Source organism: Syzygium oleosum, unplaced genomic scaffold, assembly GCF_021117445.2.
Source record: "Syzygium oleosum isolate NSW1041296 unplaced genomic scaffold, Sole_v2.1 Sole_v2.12, whole genome shotgun sequence".
NCBI lineage: Eukaryota > Viridiplantae > Streptophyta > Magnoliopsida > Myrtales > Myrtaceae > Syzygium > Syzygium oleosum.
In genome coordinates, this window is record NW_026607496.1 from 4,130,260 (window position 1) to 4,153,499 (window position 23,240).

General features: G+C 41.4%; 3 protein-coding genes and 1 long non-coding RNA gene across 4 annotated transcripts; all 4 read right to left on the bottom strand.

The window, feature by feature from the left end:
- Nucleotides 1-12,723: 12,723 nt before the first annotated feature.
- LOC130139469 (uncharacterized) lies at nucleotides 12,724-14,482 on the bottom strand. The gene is made up of 2 exons (XR_008817639.1): nucleotides 13,985-14,482; nucleotides 12,724-13,593 (listed from the first exon to the last, which is right to left on the bottom strand). It is a non-coding gene; the product is annotated as an uncharacterized LOC130139469 (long non-coding RNA).
- A 1,730-nt stretch (nucleotides 14,483-16,212) lies between these two features.
- Nucleotides 16,213-16,974, bottom strand: LOC115685150 (receptor-like protein Cf-9 homolog). Its single transcript, XM_030610165.1, has one exon. The coding sequence runs from the start codon at nucleotides 16,972-16,974 to the stop codon at nucleotides 16,213-16,215; it is 762 nt and encodes a 253-aa protein (XP_030466025.1).
- A 64-nt stretch (nucleotides 16,975-17,038) lies between these two features.
- On the bottom strand, nucleotides 17,039-18,292 carry LOC115685151 (leucine-rich repeat receptor-like serine/threonine-protein kinase RGI4). The gene has a single exon (XM_030610166.1). The coding sequence runs from the start codon at nucleotides 18,290-18,292 to the stop codon at nucleotides 17,039-17,041; it is 1,254 nt and encodes a 417-aa protein (XP_030466026.1).
- Nucleotides 18,293-21,530: 3,238 nt separating this feature from the next.
- LOC115685152 (receptor-like protein 7) lies at nucleotides 21,531-22,196 on the bottom strand. Its single transcript, XM_030610167.1, has one exon. The coding sequence runs from the start codon at nucleotides 22,194-22,196 to the stop codon at nucleotides 21,531-21,533; it is 666 nt and encodes a 221-aa protein (XP_030466027.1).
- Between the last annotated feature and the right edge of the window lie 1,044 nt (nucleotides 22,197-23,240).

Below are 23,240 nucleotides of genomic sequence, written 5' to 3' on the forward strand. Positions count from 1 at the left end.
ACGGTAAGCTTTTGACAAAATCTCCTCCTTAAGCTTTGCATCACAGGGTACACACAATCGTCCACGGAACTTCAGTATCCCATCCTCGGATACCTGAAAGTCTGATTTCCTTTTTGTGACATCCATACTCAGAATCTTTTGAATCTCTGGGTCCGTTGATTGTAAGGCCTTGATCCTAGTCTGAATTTCCGGCTCAATCCTTAACGCGGCAAGTAGACTTGAGACCCGACTCACCTCAAATTTAAATTTCGAATCCCGAATTCCGTCCAACGGAGTCCACTCCTTAACCATCATATGCGCAATGCTCGATTTCCGGCTCAGTGCATCCGCTACTTTAGTAGCTTTTCCGGGATGATACATAATCTCACAGTCATAATCCTTAAGGAGTTCCATCCAATTGTGCTATCTCATATTTAATTCCTTTTAGGAAAACAAGTACCTTAAACTCTGATGATCCGTATAATTTTGAAATTTCTCCCCCACACAGGTAATGCCTCCAAATCTTAAGAGCGAAGGTAATCGTGGCTAATTCCAAATCATGCGTCGGATGATTCTGCTCATGCGATCTTAATTGTCGCGATGCGTATGTCACCACTCTTCCACGTGGTGTCAACACGTATCCGGGTCCTCTTAGCGATGCATCACTCTATATTTCATATCCTTCCAGACCTGACGGGACCGTCAATACCGGCGCGGTCATCAACCTCTGCTTTGACTCATGAAAATTCCTTTCGCACTTATCCGTCCATTCAAACTACGCTTCCTTCTTTAGTAACCGCGTCAGCGGCATTGCCAATGTCGAAAACCTTTCCACGAAACGTCGGTAATAACCCGCTAGACCCAAGAAACTCCGAACCTCGGTTACGGTTGTCGGCCTCAGCCAAATTCGTGACGGCCTCAATCTTTGTCAGGTCCACTGCAATTCCTTCTCCGGATATCACATGTCCTAAGAACGCCACTCGATGGAGCCAAAATTCGCACTTGCTGAACTTAGCGTAGAGTGCGTGTTCCCTTAGGGTCCGTAGAACTCTTTTCCAAATGTAACTCATGCTCAGCGAGACTCTTCGAGTATACCCAGATATCATCTATAAACACAATTACCAATTGATCCAGAAATTCCTTGAACACCCGATTCATTAAATCCATAAAGGCAGTAGGGGCGTTAGTGAATCCAAACGGCATCACCGTACTCACAGCGCCCATTTCTCGTCCTGAATACCGTCTCTGGCACACCCTCTTCCTTAATTCTCAATTGGGGATAGCTGGTCCTCAAGTCGATCTTTGAAAATATCGACGCCTCCTGTAACTGATCAAATAGGTCATCTATCCTTGGCAACGGGTACTTATTCTTAATGGTCGCCTGATTCAGCTGTCTATAATCAATGCACAACCTCAACGACCCATCCTTCTTCCTCACGAATAATACTGGCGTTTCCCCATGGAGACGCATCCGGACGAATGAAACCTTTATCCAATAACTCTTGTATTTAAACATTTAATTCCTTCAATTCTGACAGCGACATCTTATAAGGCGCTTTCGAGATCGGTTCCGTCTCTAGGGCTAACTCAATCACAACCCCACTTCTCTATCAGGGGCCAATCCCGGCAATTCCTAAGGAAAGACATCGGGAAATTGCACACCATGGCTATGTCCTATAGTCTTGGCTCCTTAACCAACGAGTTAATCATAATATAGTTATCTTTCTACGCCTCAATGACAAAACTCAATCCATCCAATTTCAATCCAACGGTCTCCCAAAAACAATCGCTCCTGTTCTTTACAAAATCTGAAATTTCCAAGCGATAACTCATTCATCCAAATTTTTGTCGAAGGATATTATCAGTAATTCCAAAATACAAAAACTGATTGCGTCAATTTACCATGAGTAATTATACATCTTCCATGACCATTCGAATCTAAAATTTCCAAAAAGCACTTCTAATACACCCAATATCCTTACACATCGTACTTAAACCACTAAGGCAGGTCCTCCGCTTCCTTCCCAACCACAACTTACACTTTTCTTTACACCCGTAGTCAATTCTAATTATTCGGTGGAGCAGCTCCCGCTTGATGTCCTACTTGTGGTTGCCACGGTTGTATCGGCGGCCTAACCTGATTGATTGGCTGAACAGCTCCAAATTGATTTCCATTCCGGGGCGGCGGCGGCGGTAGTGCAGGCGACCCAGCCTGTCTGTTATTAGGGCATTTCCTAAACTGATGGCCCATTCCGCCACATCTGAAACACGATCCGCCCCTGTTTGGACAAGGTCCATTTCCGTGTCTTCCTCCACATAGCCTACACGGGGCGTTCTGGTAACGGTTTGGCTTTCCGATATTCCTCCGAACGGGAGGGACAAAGCGACTATTTTCTGCCATGGGTCTTTTCCCAAATTGACGGTCGTCCCTAGCTAGGGCATACCGTGATCCAGAAGCGGCAGCCCGATCCGTTTGATCTCGCTCAATTGCCTGAGCCCTTTCATATATCTCATTGTAGCCCCTCAAGTTCAACGAAATCATCTGACTGCGAAGGTCCGGCTTCAGCCCATCCCGGAACCTCCTCGCTTTGTCCATCGGGTCCTCCACCATCCTTAGGGCAAATTTGGACGGTCGCGAACTCGGCTCATCATCGATCTACCGATCTCGACCTTGGCGGAGCCCCATAAATTCTGCTAATTTCTGCTCTCGGGCACTTTCCGAGAAATACTTACCATTGAAGGTCTCGGTAAAAACAGTCCAATTCGGGGCAGCACCAGCGGGGAATACTTGACCTCTGGTGGCCCTCCACCAATCACTTGCATTATTCTGAAGCTGGTAGACTGCTAGCGTTACCTTCTCTTCCTCAGTACACCCCAGCACCTCAAAAGCTTTCTGTAGCTCTTCAACCCATCTTGGTGCAGCCTCGGGGTCGCCTCTCCCATCAAACTTTGGGGGTTTCAACCTCAGAAATTGTTCGACCAGTTTGGACATTGGCCTGATTGCATTTACTCGCACTGGATCAGGATTTCCACCAACCACATTATTCCCCTGACCTCCATTATTCCCAATAATCTCGCTGGCAGCTACAGCGGCGACAGTAGCACTTCTTTCCCTCGTCTGTCTATTCGATAGTATTCCTGCTTCCTCGAGCGCCCTCCAGATTTCATCCACCCTAGGATCCTCCATAACTCCAGCTAACGGGGCTACGCGACCTCGACCTCGACCTCGACCTCTACCTCGACCTCTACCTCGACCTCGACTGCTCATCTTACCGATTCTCACAAATGCTCACCTGCTAAATTCCATCCAGGAATTAGAGACCTAGGCCAACTATAATAGTCTAAGCCCTAGGCGTGAATCACAACAACAATTCACTTAGCAAGTGACCAATCATCCATGACACCAAATCACAACCACAATTCACAAAGCAAAGCAAGTCACCAACATCACTCAATCACAACCAACAGGTTTCACGCACTTACCTCAAGTCCTGACGCACCTGCATTTCACATATCATTGCATATAATCGCTCAGCAATCATAATCACACGGTCTGGGGTACGCATGGCACACGAGTCTCCCTAACTGGCTACCCCAAAGTCATCGCTCCTTATCACTCCAGGCTTCGACCACTTGGATCGAGCTGACCTTGCTCTGATACCAAATCAACAGGGATGTCACGCCCCGGACCCCAACGGGCTCGCGACACCCCTTCAACGGTCGTATTGAACGCGACGTCCCGGGACGCGTCGCCGACCCAAACGAAACACCCAACGATAAAGGCAAGCGGAAGCGAATTTAAAACAACCCGGATAATAAAATATGACAAAGGGATAGCACAAAACAATAATTCCAAATACACAACATCAAAAGGGAATAGTGGTGGGGTATCCTACTTCGCTATACAAAAGAGGGGCACATAAAATATGGGGTAACTTGACCCGTCCTCCATCCCTGAGATACCCAGGTGTCGTCTCCAATCAATCACGGTCGCAGATCTGAAAATGGTTATATAATAACCGTGAGAACGAGTCTCAATAAGCAACCCCCTATACCCCACATAGGCCAATGCGTACCCAGACAAGTCGTACATGCAATCTACCCGATTACATATATATAATTCACATAAATGGACTTACCTCGCCATCCAACCACATGCCCACACTGCACATTAGTCAAATCATAATAATGCAATAATAGTCAATGAACACATCAAAATCATTCGAGCGCCATACACACGTACGTTCATCCAATTCAACCCAAACACATTTCACATGCGCATCCATCCAACTTTCACACGACCCGGTCAACACTCCCATGGTCGCCCTCCGATCAATCCGGCTCGTCCCGGTCAACACCCCACGGACCTTTCACAAACAAACTTTCACACGACCCGGTCAACACCCCACGTGTCGCCCTCCGATCAATCCGGCTCTGTCCCGGTCAACACCCCACAGGACCTTTCACAAACAAACTTTCACACGACCCGGTCAACACCCCAAGTCGCCCTCGATCAAGCCGGGCTCTTCTCATGCACATGCACCACAATACAAAATTCACTATGCTCTTAGTCATATAAATCAATTTCAATCACCACCCTTTCACCAATGTCAATCTAGCACGCCACATTAGTCAACTCAATTCATGCTCCCCACATCGGCCCACCGACCCGACATTCAAGTCAACACATTCAATTGATTCCAATTCACCCACAAGCGCCACGACAATTCAGTCATGCTATTTACCTCAGTCAATCACTAAATTAGCCACACAATTATCACTACAATAATTCATAAATCGGGCACACTCAATCTAATTAGCCCACGCCTAAATTAATTCCTAACCCGATACTAATCACATCCTAAACAAGTCTAAAAATACCCAAAGTACTAGGTAGGGTTTAGGAAGTCACTTACCTAAGTTTGGCCCGGGAAAAGTCGGCTCGGGCCCAAAATGGCCCGGGTGAACAGTACCGGACTGGGCGCGGGCGCGGGCCAACAGGCGCGGTGGCCGGCCAACGCGGGCACAATGGCCGGACGAAGCTGCGCCTCAAGCGCGCGGGCGCGGTGGCCGAACGGCGTGCCCGGGCGCACGGCAAGCCGAGAACGGGCGAGGTGCCCGGGCTGAACGGGCAAGGCGCCGGGCCACGGCCGGCGACGCGCCTGGTCGGACGGGCATGGCGCCGGCGACAGGCCACGATTGGGCGAAGCGGGCGCGGGGCTGGTGCGCGTGGGCAACGGCTCGGCCACGACCGGGACGCCGACCGGGCGAGCTCGAGCACGGGCCGGGCACGCTCGGCCGGCGAAAGTGGGCATTGGCCGGAATAATGACGGCTCAGGATGGGCGACGGAGAGGCGTAGCTACGGCGGCGGGCAGCTAATCGGTCGGCGGGCCGGGCGAGCTCGGGCAAGCTGACCTCCAGCGAGCCGGGCTAGCTGGCCGTGGGCGAGCCGACCGGGCCGGGTTGGCCGACTATGCCCGGCGACTGGCGAGCGGTGGCGGCACTGCGACGCGGCGGCGGTGAGCTAAAAGGGGGATGAAGGTCGGCCGGGGCGGTGAGGGTGAAGGAGAGAGAGGCTGGGGCTGAGGGAGGCGACGGCGACGAACTTGCCGGGCGACGGGCGGCACGGCGGCGGCTGGGACGACGGCAGCGACGGCCAGGCGCAGCTGGACAACGCCGAGCGCGACGGGCAACGGCGGCGAGCGACACAGGACGGCGGCCTCGAGCGGCAAGCTGGGTGCGGAGGAGAAGGAGAGACCAGTCGGTCGGGGTGGTGGCTGGCGGACGGTGAGCGGCGATCGGGCGGTGCCTGACGGCCGGACGGCGACGCGGCGGCCCGACAAGCAGCGGCAGCGCGCGGCGAGGCAGTCCAGTCGGCGAGTTGCAGAAGGCAGAGGCGGAGCAGAACCAGTCGAGGGGGAAAAGAAGCCAACGAGGAAGAAGAAGCGGAGAAGAGAGAGAGAAAGGAAAAGAAAAGAAAAAGAAAGAGGAGAGAGAGAGAGTTGCATGGGGAAGGGGGAGGGAGACGTGCACGCAAGGGGGGAACGTGCGCGGAGGGGACGTGCTCAGCGCGGCAGAGGGAGGAGAGAGAGAGAGAGAGAGGGGAGAGAAAAATAAATAAACATTCAATCAAATATTAATTGCGATCCGATTGCCCAAATTCAAAATCGAAAGCGATCTACCGGTCCAAAATAAGCCTCGCATATAAAAAGGGACAAAGGCCGAATTAATTAAATCAAACTATAGCGAGGGAGGTCTACTAGTCCAAATTCGCACCCGGTCAAAAACTCTCATTCTTCCATTATTCCTGACAATCTCAACGCTGGCTACGATAATATTGACACCGTCCAATTTATTTCGTCCTGAAACTCCCGAAAATCGACTGCCAAGTTCGGGGTCTAAATAACGGCCAGATTCGATCAAGTGCGATTCTAGCGAAATCTCAATTTTAAAATAATAACCGGGAGTGATCAGTTCCCGGGCGAGATTTTTACTATAAGCACACTGACGAATTACACGTTTTATAAATCCCAACTATGGGCCGAAATTCGGGATGTCACAATATTCTTTGTGTGTATAAATATAAGTTGTGGTTAGTGGATTGTAGCAGCAAGTGGTTGTCATTGAAGGTTCCAAAAATTGGGGAACCTATTTTGACGGGCAGGTTCCAGATTCCAAAAATTGGGTAATCTAGAACTTGGAACAAGTTTTTGTATTTCTCTTTGTTTATGTCTTTATGCAATCCTATGGTATTCAATGGTGTCCGATCTAGTTTGACCTTTCATTTTATGACTGAGACTTTTACTAAGTTAATATTTTATATTCTTCGTGTGTATAAATATAAGTCGAGGTCAGTGGATTGTAGCAGTAAGTGATGGTCATTAAAGGTGATAATTCACTGCAATCGTTCAATTAATAATACAAATAGAACTTGGGTAGACCTTAGAACCTGTGATAGGGTAAGTTCCAGATTCCAAGATATGTAAGGTAGGTTCCAGATTTCAAAAAATGAGAAACGTGTTCCAATGAGTAGGTTCCAGGGAAAAGGTTCTAAGTGGAACTTGTACAGAACCTGGAGTCGCTTACCCTTATACATTACTTTACAAATCTGGCTTATGAAATGAATTATAAAATGATTTGAGAAATACTTTATATTGAGCTGAATTAATGATAGGTAGTCGCAAATGTCATCCAGAATAATAAAAAAAGTGATGTTGTTACTTGAGAATCAAGTAGTAAGCGTGTGATGGCAAGGGTGGCATAGGAGCAGAGGAATAGTCCAATGTAAGTGCAATCTAGTGTCAATTTTCGAGATGCCACTAGTCACTAAATTTAAATTATTTCACTTTTGAAAATCCTAACTATTAAAGTATTATCCCACATCGGTTGACAACGGATCCTAGATGCTCTTTATATTCATGTGGTTTCTCTCTACTTATCAGCTTAAGCTTTTGTGTTAGATTTTATAACATGATATCAGAGTAGGAGGTTCTGAGTTCAAATTTTTCGTGCCTCGTGCGTGCAGATCCTCTTGACAACATGCCTTTATATTCATGTGATTTCTCTTCACCGATCAGTTTAAGTTTTCGGGTTGAATTTTCTAATATTAGCAAAAATTGGCAACATTGGGCAACAAAATGATATTCTTTTTTTATCATAATTTTTCAATTGAAACAAAAGACCATATTTATGTTTTCTAAGAAAAAGGAAAAAAAATATGCCAAAGATGTTGAGATTAGAACTTGACATCCCTTGAAAATGCTTTTGGCTCATCTTATTTTAAGATCACAAAGCCAATGACATTATTTGATCAATGTTGTCTTTGTTCATCAACATTAACCATGCAGAGATCGGTTAAAAGCAAACAATATAGATATTATATCCGATCATTTAATTAAATAAGTAGATTCAAGAAGATAAATAAAATGATTTACTTATATTTGGACTTAATTATAGGACTGTCAAAAAGCAAAAAAGAATATAAGTTTTAAAATCATATCAACGTTAGGATTTCAACATTTTAAGACAACTTACTTAATATAAACCCAGCCAATGTAAAAATAGTAGACTATATATGATATACAACATGATAGTTAACTATATTTGGTCAACCAAGCACATGAACTGAGCAGGGATTTGAAAACCCTAATTTGGGATGGAAATCTTCAAACCCGAAATTTCCATGCACCTTCTTAGAGCTGAGACGATTGCGCCTTTGGTCCAGTTTGGTGGGCCACACACGTGAAGAATCTTAATTTTGTCCGAACGCGAAGAATGGTCCTGATTGAAGGACTTTCCGACAATAGACAATTATGGAAAGGAAAAACATTGAAATTCCGCCAATCAAGGAATAGCTTTAAGTTGACTTGACTAGAGAATGCAAAATTGCTGTTTCGGTGGTGCTCCGCCGTTCGCGGATTTCCAAAATCCCATTTCCGAATAAAATTGAATTTCGTATGTGGATGGAAATACGTGACGTCGGTAATAAATTTGAAATGTGGATGATAACGAACCCAATAGTAGATTATCACTTGCTATCTTTTATTTTACAAGTGAGTGCGTAAATGTTCGTAAGTTACCAACGAAATTAAGATTTTATCATTCAGAAATTCAGCAGTAAATTGCCATTTATTTTAGGTTCTACAAGTAGGCGCACGACTTTTTGCAATTTGTCGATTGAAATAACATTTCTACCGTCCACAAAATCCAATAGCAGTTACCACTTATTTTTAGATTTTAGATTTTATTAGTAGACGTGTAAGTAATTGTTTGTATAATACCAATTAGATAACAATCACATCGTCCACAAATCTAATAGTAAATTAGCACTTTTTATATATTTTATAAGAAGGTACGTAACTGTCTGTAAGTTATTAATGAAATAACAATTTTATCCACAAGCTCAATAGTAAATATATAACATAGGTGGTAAATTATTAGAACATTGACAATCATAAGTCCCTAACATTGTTGCACAATCAAGTCAATTTACTTAATCAATAGGAAGCAAGTCGGACGATTAACTACTGTTATTCTAAATTTATGAATGGTGTTGTAGATTTATTATTGAACGGAAACAATTCCATATGGGTCAATCAGAGTGATAGACACTTCCTCGTGATTCTTAGACGACTCATCGTGACCAAGAAACAAGGAAGAGTACGGGCTTGGATGGCATTTTTCTTCTGTCCTACTATACAGGGCATTGTTTGTCATAGCTACTTTTCAATTTTCCCCAGTTTAATATTTTTTGGGCTACAAAGAGGATGATGTTTTGGAGGATTTTGGTCCGTGAAACACAATACGGGACACTGTTCTATGCTGTTGAATTTGTGAAAGAGTTGGCAATTGTAAAAAGCCATTGGTAGCGAAAATTGGCCGATGACTTACTTGGTTTGTTATACGTTAGTAACGTATAACCACTTTTAGAAAAGTACCGGCATTATTTGATTCTTTAAAGTTATCGATTATTCTAAAATTTACCAACATTTATTTTCGGGAAAATTCCAAATAAAGGCCCGAAGTGACTTCACTTTCTCAAATAAGGGCCTGAAGTGGACTTAGTGTCAAATAAATGCATGAATGTTAGTCTCAAATAAAGGCCTGAAGTGGCCATAAGAGTCCAAATAAGGGCTTGACCTCATCGGTCGCCGGCCGATCAAGGGTATTTTCGTCCAAAAACCATTTTAATTTTAAATATTTTTTATTTTTATTTCTTTTTTCTTTTTCTTTCTTTTTTCCTTTCTTTTCCTTTTTCCTTCTTCTGGTTTTCTCTTTGTGCTTCACCAGTGGCTGGCCAACCACTGCCGAAGCTTGGGAAGGGCTACGCAAGGGCCACCCTTGCCGGCAACAGGCGAGGGACGGCCATGACGGCCATGGGCGAGGCAACCCTCTACTAGATCTAGCGAGGATTGGCCTCGCCCACCTGTTGCCAGCAAGGGTGGCCCTTGCCAGATCGGGCTGAGCGAGGGTCGCCCAGCCCTTCCCGGGCTTTGCCGGTGGTCGGCAGCAAAAAAGAAAACCAAAAAAAGAAAGAAAAAAGCAAAAGGAAAAAAAGAAAAGAAAGGAAAAAAAGTAAAAAAAATTAAAAGGACGAAAATTCCCTTATTATCCAATAAGTTTGAAACAAACATAGCCATTTCATGCCTCTATTTGAAACAAAATCCACTTCAAATCCGTATTTGAGAAAATAAAGGCACTTTATACCCTTATTTAATACAAAGTCCACTTCATGCTCTTATTTGAGAAAATGAGGGCATTTCAAACCTTATTTGGAATTTTCCCTTTATTTTCTTAAGTCACCAGAGTGTTAAAGTTACTAATTGTCATGCGAAACTACCAACCTTAATTTGAGTCACTTAGCAACATGTATTTTAATTTTTCAATTTACCAACCATTTCAATAGTTTATATGAAATTCAATTAAGTCAAATACGAACATGATAAACTTACAACACAAGAGTTTATGCTTTTGTATGAGTTTAGTAGCTTCGTAGGTTGGTAGATTATCAAAACCTTTGGTGATTAATAAATAATCAAACAAAGGTTGGTGACTGAGTTTAAATAAAGTTAATAATTTCATGTAAAAGCTTATAATATTAAGTTCCACCGATAAATGAGGGTAATTATGGGAATAGTTGGTAATTTAAAACGAGTTGATAATTTCTTTTGCAAATTTGATCCATTGGTGAGCTCCCAAATAAATGCTCGTAATTTATCTGAACAATATGGAATAATGAAGTAAATGTTGGTAAGTAGAGCCCATTAAGAGTTGGTAATTTCGTATGAGACTCAGTTTGTAAAGTTACACAAGTATGGTTTGGTAAACTATTTAAAGGGCGAGGCTATTTCCATCCCATTTTGGCTAAGACACTACTTTCTAAATGTCTTTACATTAATCACCTTTTGACCACCGGTGGCAATCACCTATCTTAACTACAAAATTTAATATATAGTATGAGCTTTATATATTAAAGATTGTAGATTATAGATGTGCATAGATAAATTTACAGGTAAATTCATGACTTTAAAAAAGAAATGGATATTACCCTAGATAATTTTCACAATTCTTATTTAATCATTAATAGAAACATCTTACGACAATAATATATAAGAGAAAAATAAATAAATTTCTTCATTGGTGAGATTTATTGATTTATATATCAAAAACTACATCCAAATTAATTTTATAAGGCAAATTGATGTGGATATATTATTTTACAAATATCATACTAAATTAAATGAGATGATGAGGTTTTTTCTAATTAATGTATAGTAATATGTCTAATTAATGTCACGGAAGCAGGAGGGCATTGAGCTTTGTGATGGTGTGGCTAAACTATACAAAGTTCCATTCTACCCAACTTTCTTATTATTTATAGATTTTGACTAATCATGGAAAATTTAAAGAAAATAAAAACATTACTCAGAGGATGTTAGAATAGTTAAATAATAAATCGAGTCTTCATCTAATAACTTAAGCTTTTAGAACAGTCGGTAGGGATTTCATAAAATTTGATATGGTGTCAAAGTTGGGGGTCTTAAGTTCGAATCTCTCCAAGCCCTATTTATTAATTGAACTGTGTTTCTTGGTCTTCTTTTTTTTTTTTTTCGTTCCTTCACATTTATGACATTTCTTTTCCTTTCAAACTAAGGTGAAGCAATTATCGTGCCTATTGAACTTATATGGTTACTAGTGAAACACATTCTTTGATTATACTGTCACACAATTCGAATCTAAGCTCCTCCGGTATATTTCTACTATTGAAATATTTAACAGAGATGTCAGCATCTCGAGTAGCACAACTGTTACTGTTCCAAGCACATAAGTTAAGTGATCCTCATGGGATGTCTAGTGAGCCTGCCCGAGAGGGTACAATCTCCTTGTCTTAGTGCTGTATGATTCTGGGAACCGACCAGGAGGTTGCGAGAGTCTTCAATTATCTCGCTAAGGATGTCGGTTTCCGTACTAGCGCGAGCTAATTGTCAGAGTTCTTCGGGCAAGTGACCAGATACCACCAGAACAAATGGCATGCGAGATGGATGGGGATCAAGTGCTCATACTTCGGCAGCCCTTGGTCCTCCATCTCGACTACCGCTGCTTTCATTTTCTTAGTTTTTACTGTCGTTTTGGCTTTTTTGGCCATTTACGTGCATTTTCGTCTCAACAAGTAACAAACCTCAGAAACTCAGTTTCAGAAACATATTTAAGGAAATCTTATCAGACCAATGAGATAACACTTCGCTGCTACTCTTAATTTGCTTTCTAGACCGTCCGCTACTACATGGAACTAGTCCATGACATAATTTAAGGTACGATGAAGAGCATTATATTAATTGCAGGATTTAACAATTCTAGAGAACTTACTAAATGCGTGCGCCGCTGATTGAAATTAGCAGACTATATTTTCTATATAACATTAATGTCGACTTGAAAGCAGCAGTAATCACTAATCAGACCATTGATGAAGTCAACGAGCCACCCGGGTTCCAATTGCACACGCCAAGCATGTGAATTTCATACACCTTGTTAGAGCTGGGAAGATGGCACCCTTGGTCCAGATTGGCACAGTACATATTTGAAGAAATCTTATGTTATTCAAACTTGAAGAATTTCTTTATTGAAGGCCTTTCCTAGCAATAGACATACAGGTCTTGAATTTCTCAAGTCCAATCATCTTCTACTAGATGCACCTCCTCAGTTCTACTTCATAGACCTTTGACAGTTTAAAATGGACAATCATGGAGAGGAAAAACTGTGAACTTACTCCAATCAAGCATAATGACCAAAGTTTAGCGAACATGATAACATTGCGAAAGTCTGAACAGCAAGCCATCCCAAAACTGATAATACACACGCCTCCATGGCTGGATAAATATTAGTGTCCCGCAAAAAACCCTGAAGCCGACAGCAAATCCTAGTGGCATGCTCATGTAAAACGACTTTATGTCAATCCAACCATTCTCCTCACGACATTCAGACCTTTGAGTTGGAACAGCATCAGCTTGTTCAGGATTGGTGGTGATTGAGCAATTGTCAAGTGGAAACCTGCATAATCCTTTGTTAACTACAAACGAACCTTCTGAAAATGTGAGAAACTGTTTGCTTGCTGGGATCATACCAACAAGTTGATTATAGGAGAGGTTCAGGCATGAAAGGAAGTTCAGATCTGAAAGCTGCACCGGTATTGTCCCATGCAGATATTTCTGTGACAAGTCTAGGGACTCGAGCTGCTGTACTTTTCCTAATGACGAGGGAATAGGCCCTGAAAGCCAATTGTGCGACAGGTTGAGAAAATAGAGTGCTCGAAAATCTCTCAATGCTTCTGGTATTGGACCCTCGAATCTATTGCTCGAGAAGTCGATCGAGGTGAAAAACTGTTACGATCTTCGTGAGTTCTATCTCCACACCTTTGAAAGTAACACTAACTGTGTCTTGATAATAGAGATTGGTCGATGAAAGAAACGGATATTGAAGATGGTCAAAGTGCGACTTAACCTTCATGGCCTCCCGAGACTTCAGGAAATCTTGAGGCAGCATACCACTGAAATCGTTGGAAAGCTAGGCCCTCCTGCTTTCTCGCTCCTCTCTTCTTTGCCCATCTCTCTCTCTCTCTGAGATGTTACCGTGAGGTTTCGTTGTAGAGATTGCCGAGGTAGATTTTCGCATAAATGTATTCGGCCATTGTGAAAACACCAGAACTCCAATCAATTAACATCAACTTAATCTATGTCAGCATGCTTTCGGATTCAGGAAAACAACGAAACTAATTCGCATTGAAACCTCATAGACATTCTGTCAAACAGATTGCAGTCAATCGGTTAAGGAGCAGATTTTTTGCTATTTTAAGCTCGTATTTGTGACCATGCCGCAAACGAAATCAACATGCGAAGTTCGGAATCAAACACGCGACTCTAACATGACCGATCCTAATCGAAGCAAAACGAGCTCCACATTCGATTCACCTTCGCCAGAATCATAGCATGATGGAGAATCGGAGATTACCTTGTTGATGAAGCCAAGCTAAGTCCAATCAACTATCGAGAGCTCTCATGATTGTCGTCGGCTAAACCGAAGACCCGTCGACGAGTTTCAAGCCAATTTGGGCCACTTCAATCTTCACGGCCGCGAAACAGAGTTGAACAAGGGGCCTTCTCGCGAGGTGGGGGTCCGGCGATGGCTACGTCGCCTTGGGCGCGGTGATGAGCCAGAAACGAGAAAGTAGTCTCTGGAAATCGATTCCCTGAGGGAAATTTTATGGTGGAATCTCTCTCAAAAGTGTACTCCGCAATTGTTTCGAACTCAATCCGTGCGGAGGCGCGTCTCTCCGTACCGCGCGAGCGACGATCGGCAACAAGGTTGTAGCGGTCGAAGTTGGGGACTAGCGGCAATGGAGAAGGAACCGATCTCTGTTTATATCTCGGAATCTCAACCCTTATGGGTCAGGTGAGCGCACACGTTGATTGAAGTCTTGCGGGTCAAATTCATGAGCAAACGGGTTTGGGTTTGAGTCAAGCTAATCGGGCCAAATTTGAATTCAATGGCCGAATGGGCTTTGAAAGTCATCGCTCATTTGAGTACAATAACTTTTTTCGATGATTTGAGTTCTATAACTTATATAAGGCACTCACGTAAATGCCATAACTTTTTTTTTTGGCGATCACCTGAGCATATACCTTTTGAATCGATCCCTTGAGTATCGAAACTTTTTGAAAACATTCACCACAAGTTCATGACACGTTGGATTTCCGGCACTTAGGTGAATGTTTTTAAAAAATTTATGACACTCAAATGATCAATTGAAAGTTATGGCACTTTAGCGTGAAATTTTTTTTTAAAGTTACGACACTCAAGTAGTAAAAAAAAAAGTTATGGCACTCAATTAAGCGCTGTACAAAAATTATGACGCTTGTGCTGTTCTTATCTTGTAGCAAATCACTAACATTGTTGCAAAATCAAGTCAACATACATGAGCAGAAGGTAGGTGGTTGCGCAATATATTTTACATCAGTGTGCTAGCAATATATTGTAGGAAAGTACACTCGAAGATGATTATTTTGGTGCTTGAAACATAGCCTTTTGAGTTCATATTAACCTCGAAACAAGCAAGAGAAGTTACTAAATCTGCCTCGTTGAATCAGAGAATTCACAAACTGTTCGTGCAGAGGCGTCCAATCCTCCAATCCCAATGTCCATACTCAAGGTTGTGGTGTTCTCGGTGTTGGTGTCCATTGAAAGTAAGACTTTCATCCCTTACACCTAGGAATTGAATTCTATCTAGTCTCGAGTGCATATCCATCGGCTCGTGTCCATGATTCGATTGCATGTCTATGGCCAAGTATTGATCATGATTTACATGCAGGGATTGTTGATTCCATGTTTATCTCTAAATTGCTCATGTTAATAGGGTTGATAGATTGCCATGTTTTGATTCCCCTTGGATGAACTTAATCAGAGAAGGGTCGCATCTTTATTACTTAGATATATCTCTTTTTGCGTGGATTTGTCCTTGGTTGAATTATAAGGATGATCTTTTTGCATGTTAACATTTAAGGGATCGGATTGAATTGATAATTCCTTTGCATGTTGTTCATGGCCGGTCCCCTTGGTGCTCTTGGTTCGCCCCCTCCTTGTTTGATTGCATATGTTTAATGTTGTCTCGTATTGATTGCCCTTATTTTAATTTCCTTGCATCTCGGTTAGGGTTTGTCTTGCTTGGAAGAATTTTGATCATCTGTTTTGCTGAGATTCATGGAAAATAGGCTAAAGCTTCGACCTTTATCGATTACTTCGCTCATGTCAAAAAGATAGAATCTTTCAAGGAAAGATCAAACCTTTACTGCGTTTTATTCAAGCATATAGGATACAGTTTGCTAGTTCATGTAGATTAGTGAGAAAAATCATAAAATTGCATCTTTAATTGTCATGTGGCATATAGGCTATTCATGATCACCTAGGTAGTTGCATATCAATAATAAAATGGAAAGATCAATAGATAAGGATATTTAGAAGCATGCTAGGTGATGAAGAATTATGAAGAGAAGAAAGAAGGAAAAGACTCTTTTCCAAGTTTAGCAACTGAACCTCAGTGGAAATCTTCATGGTCATGAGTGTCTGAACGACACTTTATCCCAGAATCGATAATAAGCAAACCTCCATGATCTGATAAACACTATCGGACCACAAAATAGCCAGAAGCCAACCACGAATCCAAGCGGTATGCCCATGTAAAATCACTTCTTGCTATCATCATTGTCTTCGTCATCATCTATGTTGCTTTGAGTTGGAACACTACTCGCTTCTTCTGTCCCATTCGTTGTAGTTGAGCAACTTTTGTTGAGCGGAAGCCCACGCAATCTGAGGTTTCCTTCCAAAGAACTTTCGAAAAACGTGAGAAACTGTTGACTAGTCGGGATGCTTCCCACAAGTCGATTTTTTGAGAGGTTCAGGAACGAAAGGAAATGAAGATTTGCAAGCTGAGCAAGTATGGTTCCATTGAGATAGTTCCATGACAGGCCCAACGACTCTGGCTGATCCAGATTCCCTAAAACAGGAGGAATTGAACCAGAGATGGCATTATGCAATAGGTTGAGGAAATAAAGTGCTTTGAGATCTCCAAGTGTGTTTGGTATCGGACCCTCCAATCTATTGGCCGAGAAGTCAATCAACGTGAAAATAGTCAAAATCTTGACGAGTTCTAGCTTCAGACCTTTGAAGGTTACACCCATTGTATCTTGATAATAGATATCCATTAATTGGAATAACTCATACATAAAAAGATTGAAGTCTACATTGGCCTTCACAGCCTCCAAAGATGCGAGGAGACTCACAGGCAATGTGCCGCTGAAATTGTTGGAAGATAGGTCGATATTTTGAAGCATTTGCCAAGTGCTGGGACTATGCGGACATCTAATTTCCCTATGCAATTTGTTGGATTGTAAAACAAGGACACGGAGACTCGATATTGCCTGGAAATGGGCATGGAAATGCCCCATCTATTTGATTGTCGCCGATGTTCACAATCTCCAACGTCATGCAATTTGCCGACGACAACGGAATCTAGCCCTGCAAGAAATTCTCACTAATATCCAATATCTTCAAATCACATGTTGACGAGATGTTTTGCGGAATATCACCACTCAACTGGTTATTTTGCAGATTCAATACCTTTGGGGATGCCATCATTAAACAATCAAGAATAGTTCCGTTCAGATGGTTATGCAATAAGTCAAGCACATCAAGATAACCAGCTTTGTAAATTGACTTCGGGATGGACCCAAGGAAATTATTCTTTGAAAGGGAGAAGAACATCGAGTTTAGTATGTTGATGTCATCCGGAATAATAGCATTTATTTTGTTACTTGAGAAATCAAAGTAGGAAGCATATGACGACAAGGGTGGCATATTCCCTCGGAGCATGTTTGAATGGAGGTCGATGAAATCCAAAGGAAAGGTAAGATTGCCCAGAGGTGTTTCCATATCTTCAAAGAAATTAGAGGAAAGATTGAGATGGTTAAGATTTTCTAGTGTCCATATCCATCTCGGTATATCCCCTTTTATATAATTGTGGGAGAGGTCGAGGAAGAACAATGTGGACTGGTTAGCCAAAAACCGAGGCAATGTCGTCAATTGGCAGGAAGCCAAATTTAAGTCTTGAAGGTCAGGGAATGAAGAGTCCTGGGGAGCCGTATTTGTGGCATCAATGGAAAAATGATTGTAGGAAAGATCCAAATCCCAAAGATTTCTCAGCTGCTGAACCAAATTAATATGAAATGAGCCACTAAAATTATTGGAAGAAAGTGAGAGGACATTGAGCCCTCGGAGTTCCCATATAGACGTCGGTAGTTCACCTCCTATATTGTTGTTGCTCAAATCAAGTGTTTTCAGCATTTGCAATGGAGCATTAAAAAATCCCTTCAATTGACCAGAAAATCGGTTGTTGGAAAGTCGAAGCTCTCGAATTGATGGACGTGTAAACAGAGATGAAGGAATATTTCCTTCAAATAAATTGAATTCTAGGTTGAGAATAAGAAGACTCAAGAGGGATTCCCATTCTGTTGAATCAATCGGACCAGTTAGATTATTGTAGTACAAAATGATATGTGTTAGATTCTTGGACTTGCTGAGTGATGGAATAGAACCAGTAAAATTGTTGAATGACAAGTCCAAATAAGACAATCGCGAGAGATTGGTAAGAGAGCTTGGGATATTTCCATAAAAGCTACAATCCACTAATTCTATTCTGGACAAATTCCTCATATTACCAATTGAATCTGGGAGCCTCCCGGAAATATTTGTGTCATTCAGAACCATTGTCTGAAGAGAACTATTCTCCGGAAATATTGGCAAAGAACCTCGAAGGAGTTCGTTGCCTGATATGTCAAGGGTCTCAAGTGTTTGTACCTGGTAGATTTTAGGAGGAAATTCCCCCTACAGGCCACAATAACTTAGGCTCAGAGTTTTCAAGTTGGAGAAATTCGCAAGATATTAGGATCTGTGGTGGACAAGTTGTTATGATTGAGTTGGATGATAGATAGATTAGCAAGACCCATAAGAGAAGCGCCGATAGGACCAGACAGAGAACAGTAAGTAGACATGGCCACGGGCCGGTTTCGACCCGGAACCGGCCAGGGTCAAACCCGGGATTGGCCCATTGACCGGGCCAGCGGTTCGGAACCGGAACCGGCCTGTGGCCTATGGGCCCGGTTCCAATAATTTTGGAATCAGCCCGGAGCCGCCAGTTCCGGGCCCGGTTCCAAAAAAAAAAAACTGGAGCAGGGCCTGCAGGCCCAGGGCAAGTGGTCGTTGGCCACTTGGCCTTGGCAATGGCTAATATATATATATATATATATTTTAAAGTAGCCGTTGCTAATATTTATTATTATTTTTCCCTAAATTTCCTTCTCATTTTTTTCTTATAAATTCTCTCAATTTTCTCAATCCGAATTCTATAAATTTTTTCAGTCCGCGCAATTCTCTTTTAATTCTCCCAATCAATTTGCTCAATTCTTTCAATCCACTCGAAAAATGGCAAGTGGAAGTCAAGCGGCAACTGGCAAAGGTAAGAATAGAATGACGGAATCCGAATATTCTTTTGATCCTCGTGATTATGCAGATTTTCAAGATGATGAAATCAACATTTTTCCCAATGTGGAGCTCGTCCAACACAAGAAAGTCTTCATGCCGAAATGTCAACAACAAAGGAGGCAGAGCGGGAACTTACATCTGATATTTGGGACCACTTTACGAAAACGGAAAGGTTTGATATTGGTCCAAAAAGGTATGATATAATTTGTAAACATTGTGGGGCAATATATAAATATACAGGTGGACAAGGATACAGAACATTCAAATGACATCTTAGGAGCAAACATCCAACCGAAGCGGGAATCGATACCAAGCAACAACAAATTTCCGAGTACGTCAATCCTAACACTTCTCATTTATTTCGTTTTAATGAAAAAACTTATAAGGAAGAATTAGGTAAATTTGTTTCCGTTGAGCATTTATCATTTAATTTTGGAGAAAGATTTGGTTTTAATCAATTTGTACAAAAAGCTTGTGCTCCACAAGCAAAACGTATTCCTAGAAATACACTTAAACGAGTAATTAAAGATCTTTACAAAAATGGAAAAAAAGATTTACAAAACTTTTTTATGCAATTTAATGGATGTGTGCATATAGGTAGTGATATTTGGAGTGATCATTGGCAAATTCATTCTTACATGGGCATAATATGTCATTGGATAGATGACAATTGGAATATTAAAAAAAGAGTCCTCGCATTTAGAGTTTTCGATGGTAAGCATGCGGCAAATAATATTTATAGAATAATTATGCAAATTTTAGAAGAATATTGTTTGCTTAACAAAATTTTTTCAATTGGTTTTGATAATGCCGTGGCAAATACTGCTTCAATTACTGATTTAGAAAATATTTGTAGATTCACTTTTGGCGGAAAATTTTTTTACATTAGATGTGCTTGTCATGTTTTAAATTTATGTGTACAAGATGGTTTGAAAACTCTTGATATTTTTCTTGAACCAATAAAAACAACGATTTAATTTTTATGAAAACATCCCCAAAAAATGAAAGAATGGAGTAAATTCTGTAAAGTAAATGGAAAAAGGCCAAGAAGATTTCTAAGAGATGTTCCAACTCGTTGGAATTCTACTTTCCACTTACTTAATGAATCTTTTGCATATAAAGATTTATTATGTGCATTCATTTTTAATAATATATCGCAGATTAATTTATACCCACAAGAGTGGGATATTTGTAAAAAAAAATTAGATATTTTAAAGGTTTTTAATTATGCAACTTATACTTTGTCCGTTATTTATTATCCTACTATGCATTTATTTTTTGTAGAGTGTATTAATATTGTCGGAGTTTTTGAGGAATATAAAAATAATGTTGAATTACCAAATACTATAGTAATAATAAGAATGAAGTAGCTACATTATTATAGCGAAATTCCCATTATTTATTTAGTTGCTTGTGTTTTTTATCCACGTTGCAAATTAAATGGTTTAGGTGATTATTTGCATATATATTATTAATGTTTACATTCTAATACGATAGATGTTGCAACCATACTAAGGGAGGTTAAAAACGTAGTAATAGAATTATATAATGAATTTTATACTAAGGGAGGTGATATTGGATCTTCTCAATCTACCGAGACACAAAGTGAGAGTACAGGTAAATTAGTAGAGGGTACCAACTTTTATTACATAGACAAAAAAAGCAAAAGGGAGTAATAGGAAACATTTCTGCATTAGAGATATATCTAACCGTTTCCTTTGAGTTTTCTGAATCCGAATGTAGTATAGGTTTTTTAATTTTAGATTGGTGGAAGAGGCACGCAAGCCAATACCCAATCATTTTTTCTTATTGCAAAATAAATTTTTGCAACCCCATGTTCGATAGACGCGGTCGAAAAAGCATTCAGTGCCAGAGGTAATATTTTGGATGAACAACATTCAAGATTAGTTCCGGAATCAGTGGAGGCTCAAGCTTGCGTCGATGATTGAATGAAGGCTCAATATCGACAACAAGAGATAGATTTGAATAATAAATCCGAATTCTTTGACGATAGAGATACCACCACTACCGGTACCGGTACCATAGAATGGGTAGCGACGATTGAGGGTAAAAAAACTACATGGATTTTGATTCTTCTATCTCCAAGAAGATATGTAAGGCGCTTAATGATAATTCATTAAGTTCAAGCCCCATCTCTTTCACTCTTTTTTTCCCCAAATTTGATTACAATGTACATTTTGATTACATTTTATATTGAATAATTTATTATTTCATAATTTGATAATTCATTATTTTTTTATTTCATAATTTATTTTTTTAATTTTTACCAGCCGGTTCTGAAGCGGGCCGGAACCGAAACTGGCCCAGAACTGCCGATTCCAGTTCTGGTTCATACATGGCCACGAATCGGAACCGGCTAGTTCCGAACCGTGGCCATGTCTAATAGTAAGACATGCTCAACACCTCAAGTTTCGGCACTGCCGATTCCGAAGCGTAGCCATGTCTAACAGTAAGACATGCTCAACACCTCAAGTTTCGACACTGAAGAAGTCAACGCGTCACACCACTCACTTCCCTCAGCAGACACATCTACCCCATCAAGGTATAGCTCTCTCAACTCCCTCAAATCCCCAATCAGCAAACTCAAAGAGGGCTGCCCAAGGAACAGCAAAGCCGGATAATAGTCCCTGCCACTAGTGAGATCAAGAGTGCGTAGCTTCGTCAAGCACGATAGTCCCGCTGGAATTTGCCCGGCGAATCCGGCATAGGACAAGTCGAGATGTGTCAAGCGGCTGAGATTTGCGAGGCCCGAAGGAATCGGCAAGTAGTTAAAGCCGTTGAACGCCAAATTCAGTCTTCGAAGGAGCTCGAGCCTCAAGAGACTCGACGAACCGTCGATTCCGTCAGAGATCGACTCATTGCTCAAATCGAAACCGACGACAAGGTCATCCTCGCACGTCACGTTGCTCCATGAATCAACGCTTTGGTCCCACTGTACTAGCTTGGAAGACACAGAGGCGTTGAAGACGAGGCTGTTTCTCAGCTTGAGCAAGAGCGATCTCTGGTCGACTCCGCGACACCGGACTGGAGCTGAAGCCCCAGCAACGTAGGAGAAAATGGAGATGGTGGATATCGCAAGAACAAGCCATGAGACGATGGAAATGTTCATCGGAAGAGGTTGAAGAAGAGCGCTGGAAGAGGGCACGGGGAAGAGAGTGGAACGAAACAAAGTCGACACTTACTATGGAGTCGTCCAATATAAGGGCAATCTTGTGTCAATTTTCCAGATGTCATTAGTCCCCAAATTTGACTTATAACACTTTCAAAAATCCTCGCAAAATTTGGCAATATTGCGCAACAAAATGAAATTCTTTTTCTATCATAATTTTCAATAAAAACTAAAGACCATATTTATGTTTTCTAGGAAAAAAGGAAAAATAAAAGAAATCTTCCTTTGGTGTTGAGATCAGAACTTGACATCCCTTGAAATTGCTTTTGGCTCATCTTATTTTAAGATCATAAAACCAATGACATTATGTGATCAATGTTGTCTTTGTACATCAACATTGACCCCGCAGAGATCGGCCAAAAGCAAACGCCATAGATACTCTATCCGATTATTTAATCAAATAAGTAGATTCAAGAGGAGAAATAAAATGATTTGATTATATTTGGAATTAATTGTAAAATTTTTCTAAGACTATAAAAAGAGCAAACAAATATAAACTTGAGAATTATATTAACGTTAGGATTTCGACATTTCCAGATAACTTACTAAATGTTAACGTAGCCAATCGAAAATTAGCAGACTATATTTGATAAACATGATAGTTGACTATTTGGTCAACCAAGCACATCAACTGAGCTGGAATTTGAACACGAAATTTCCATGCACCATCTTAGAGCTGCGAAGATTGCGCCTTTGGTCTAGTTCGGTGGGGTACACGCGTGAAGAATGGTCCTGATTGAAGGACTTTCCGACAATCGACAATTACGGAAAGGAAAGACAATTGAACTTTACTCCAATAAAGCATCACGACCAATATACACGCAATAGCTTTCGGTTGACTTGACTAGAGAATGCAAAATTGTCGTTTCGGTGGTGCTTCCCCCTTTCGTGGATTTCGAAAATTTCGTTTCCGGATAAAACGCAATTTCATCTGTGGGTGGTAAAAAGGTAACGACAGTATTAAATTTGGAATGTGATGATAAC

What these genes read in the sequence shown, in the direction of transcription:
- LOC115685152 (XM_030610167.1), bottom strand. Translation starts at nt 22,196, where the DNA reads ATGAACATTTCCATCGTCTCATGGCTTGTTCTTGCGATATCCACCATC.
- LOC115685151 (XM_030610166.1), bottom strand. Translation starts at nt 18,292, where the DNA reads ATGGTTCTGAATGACACAAATATTTCCGGGAGGCTCCCAGATTCAATT.
- LOC115685150 (XM_030610165.1), bottom strand. Translation starts at nt 16,974, where the DNA reads ATGGGGCATTTCCATGCCCATTTCCAGGCAATATCGAGTCTCCGTGTC.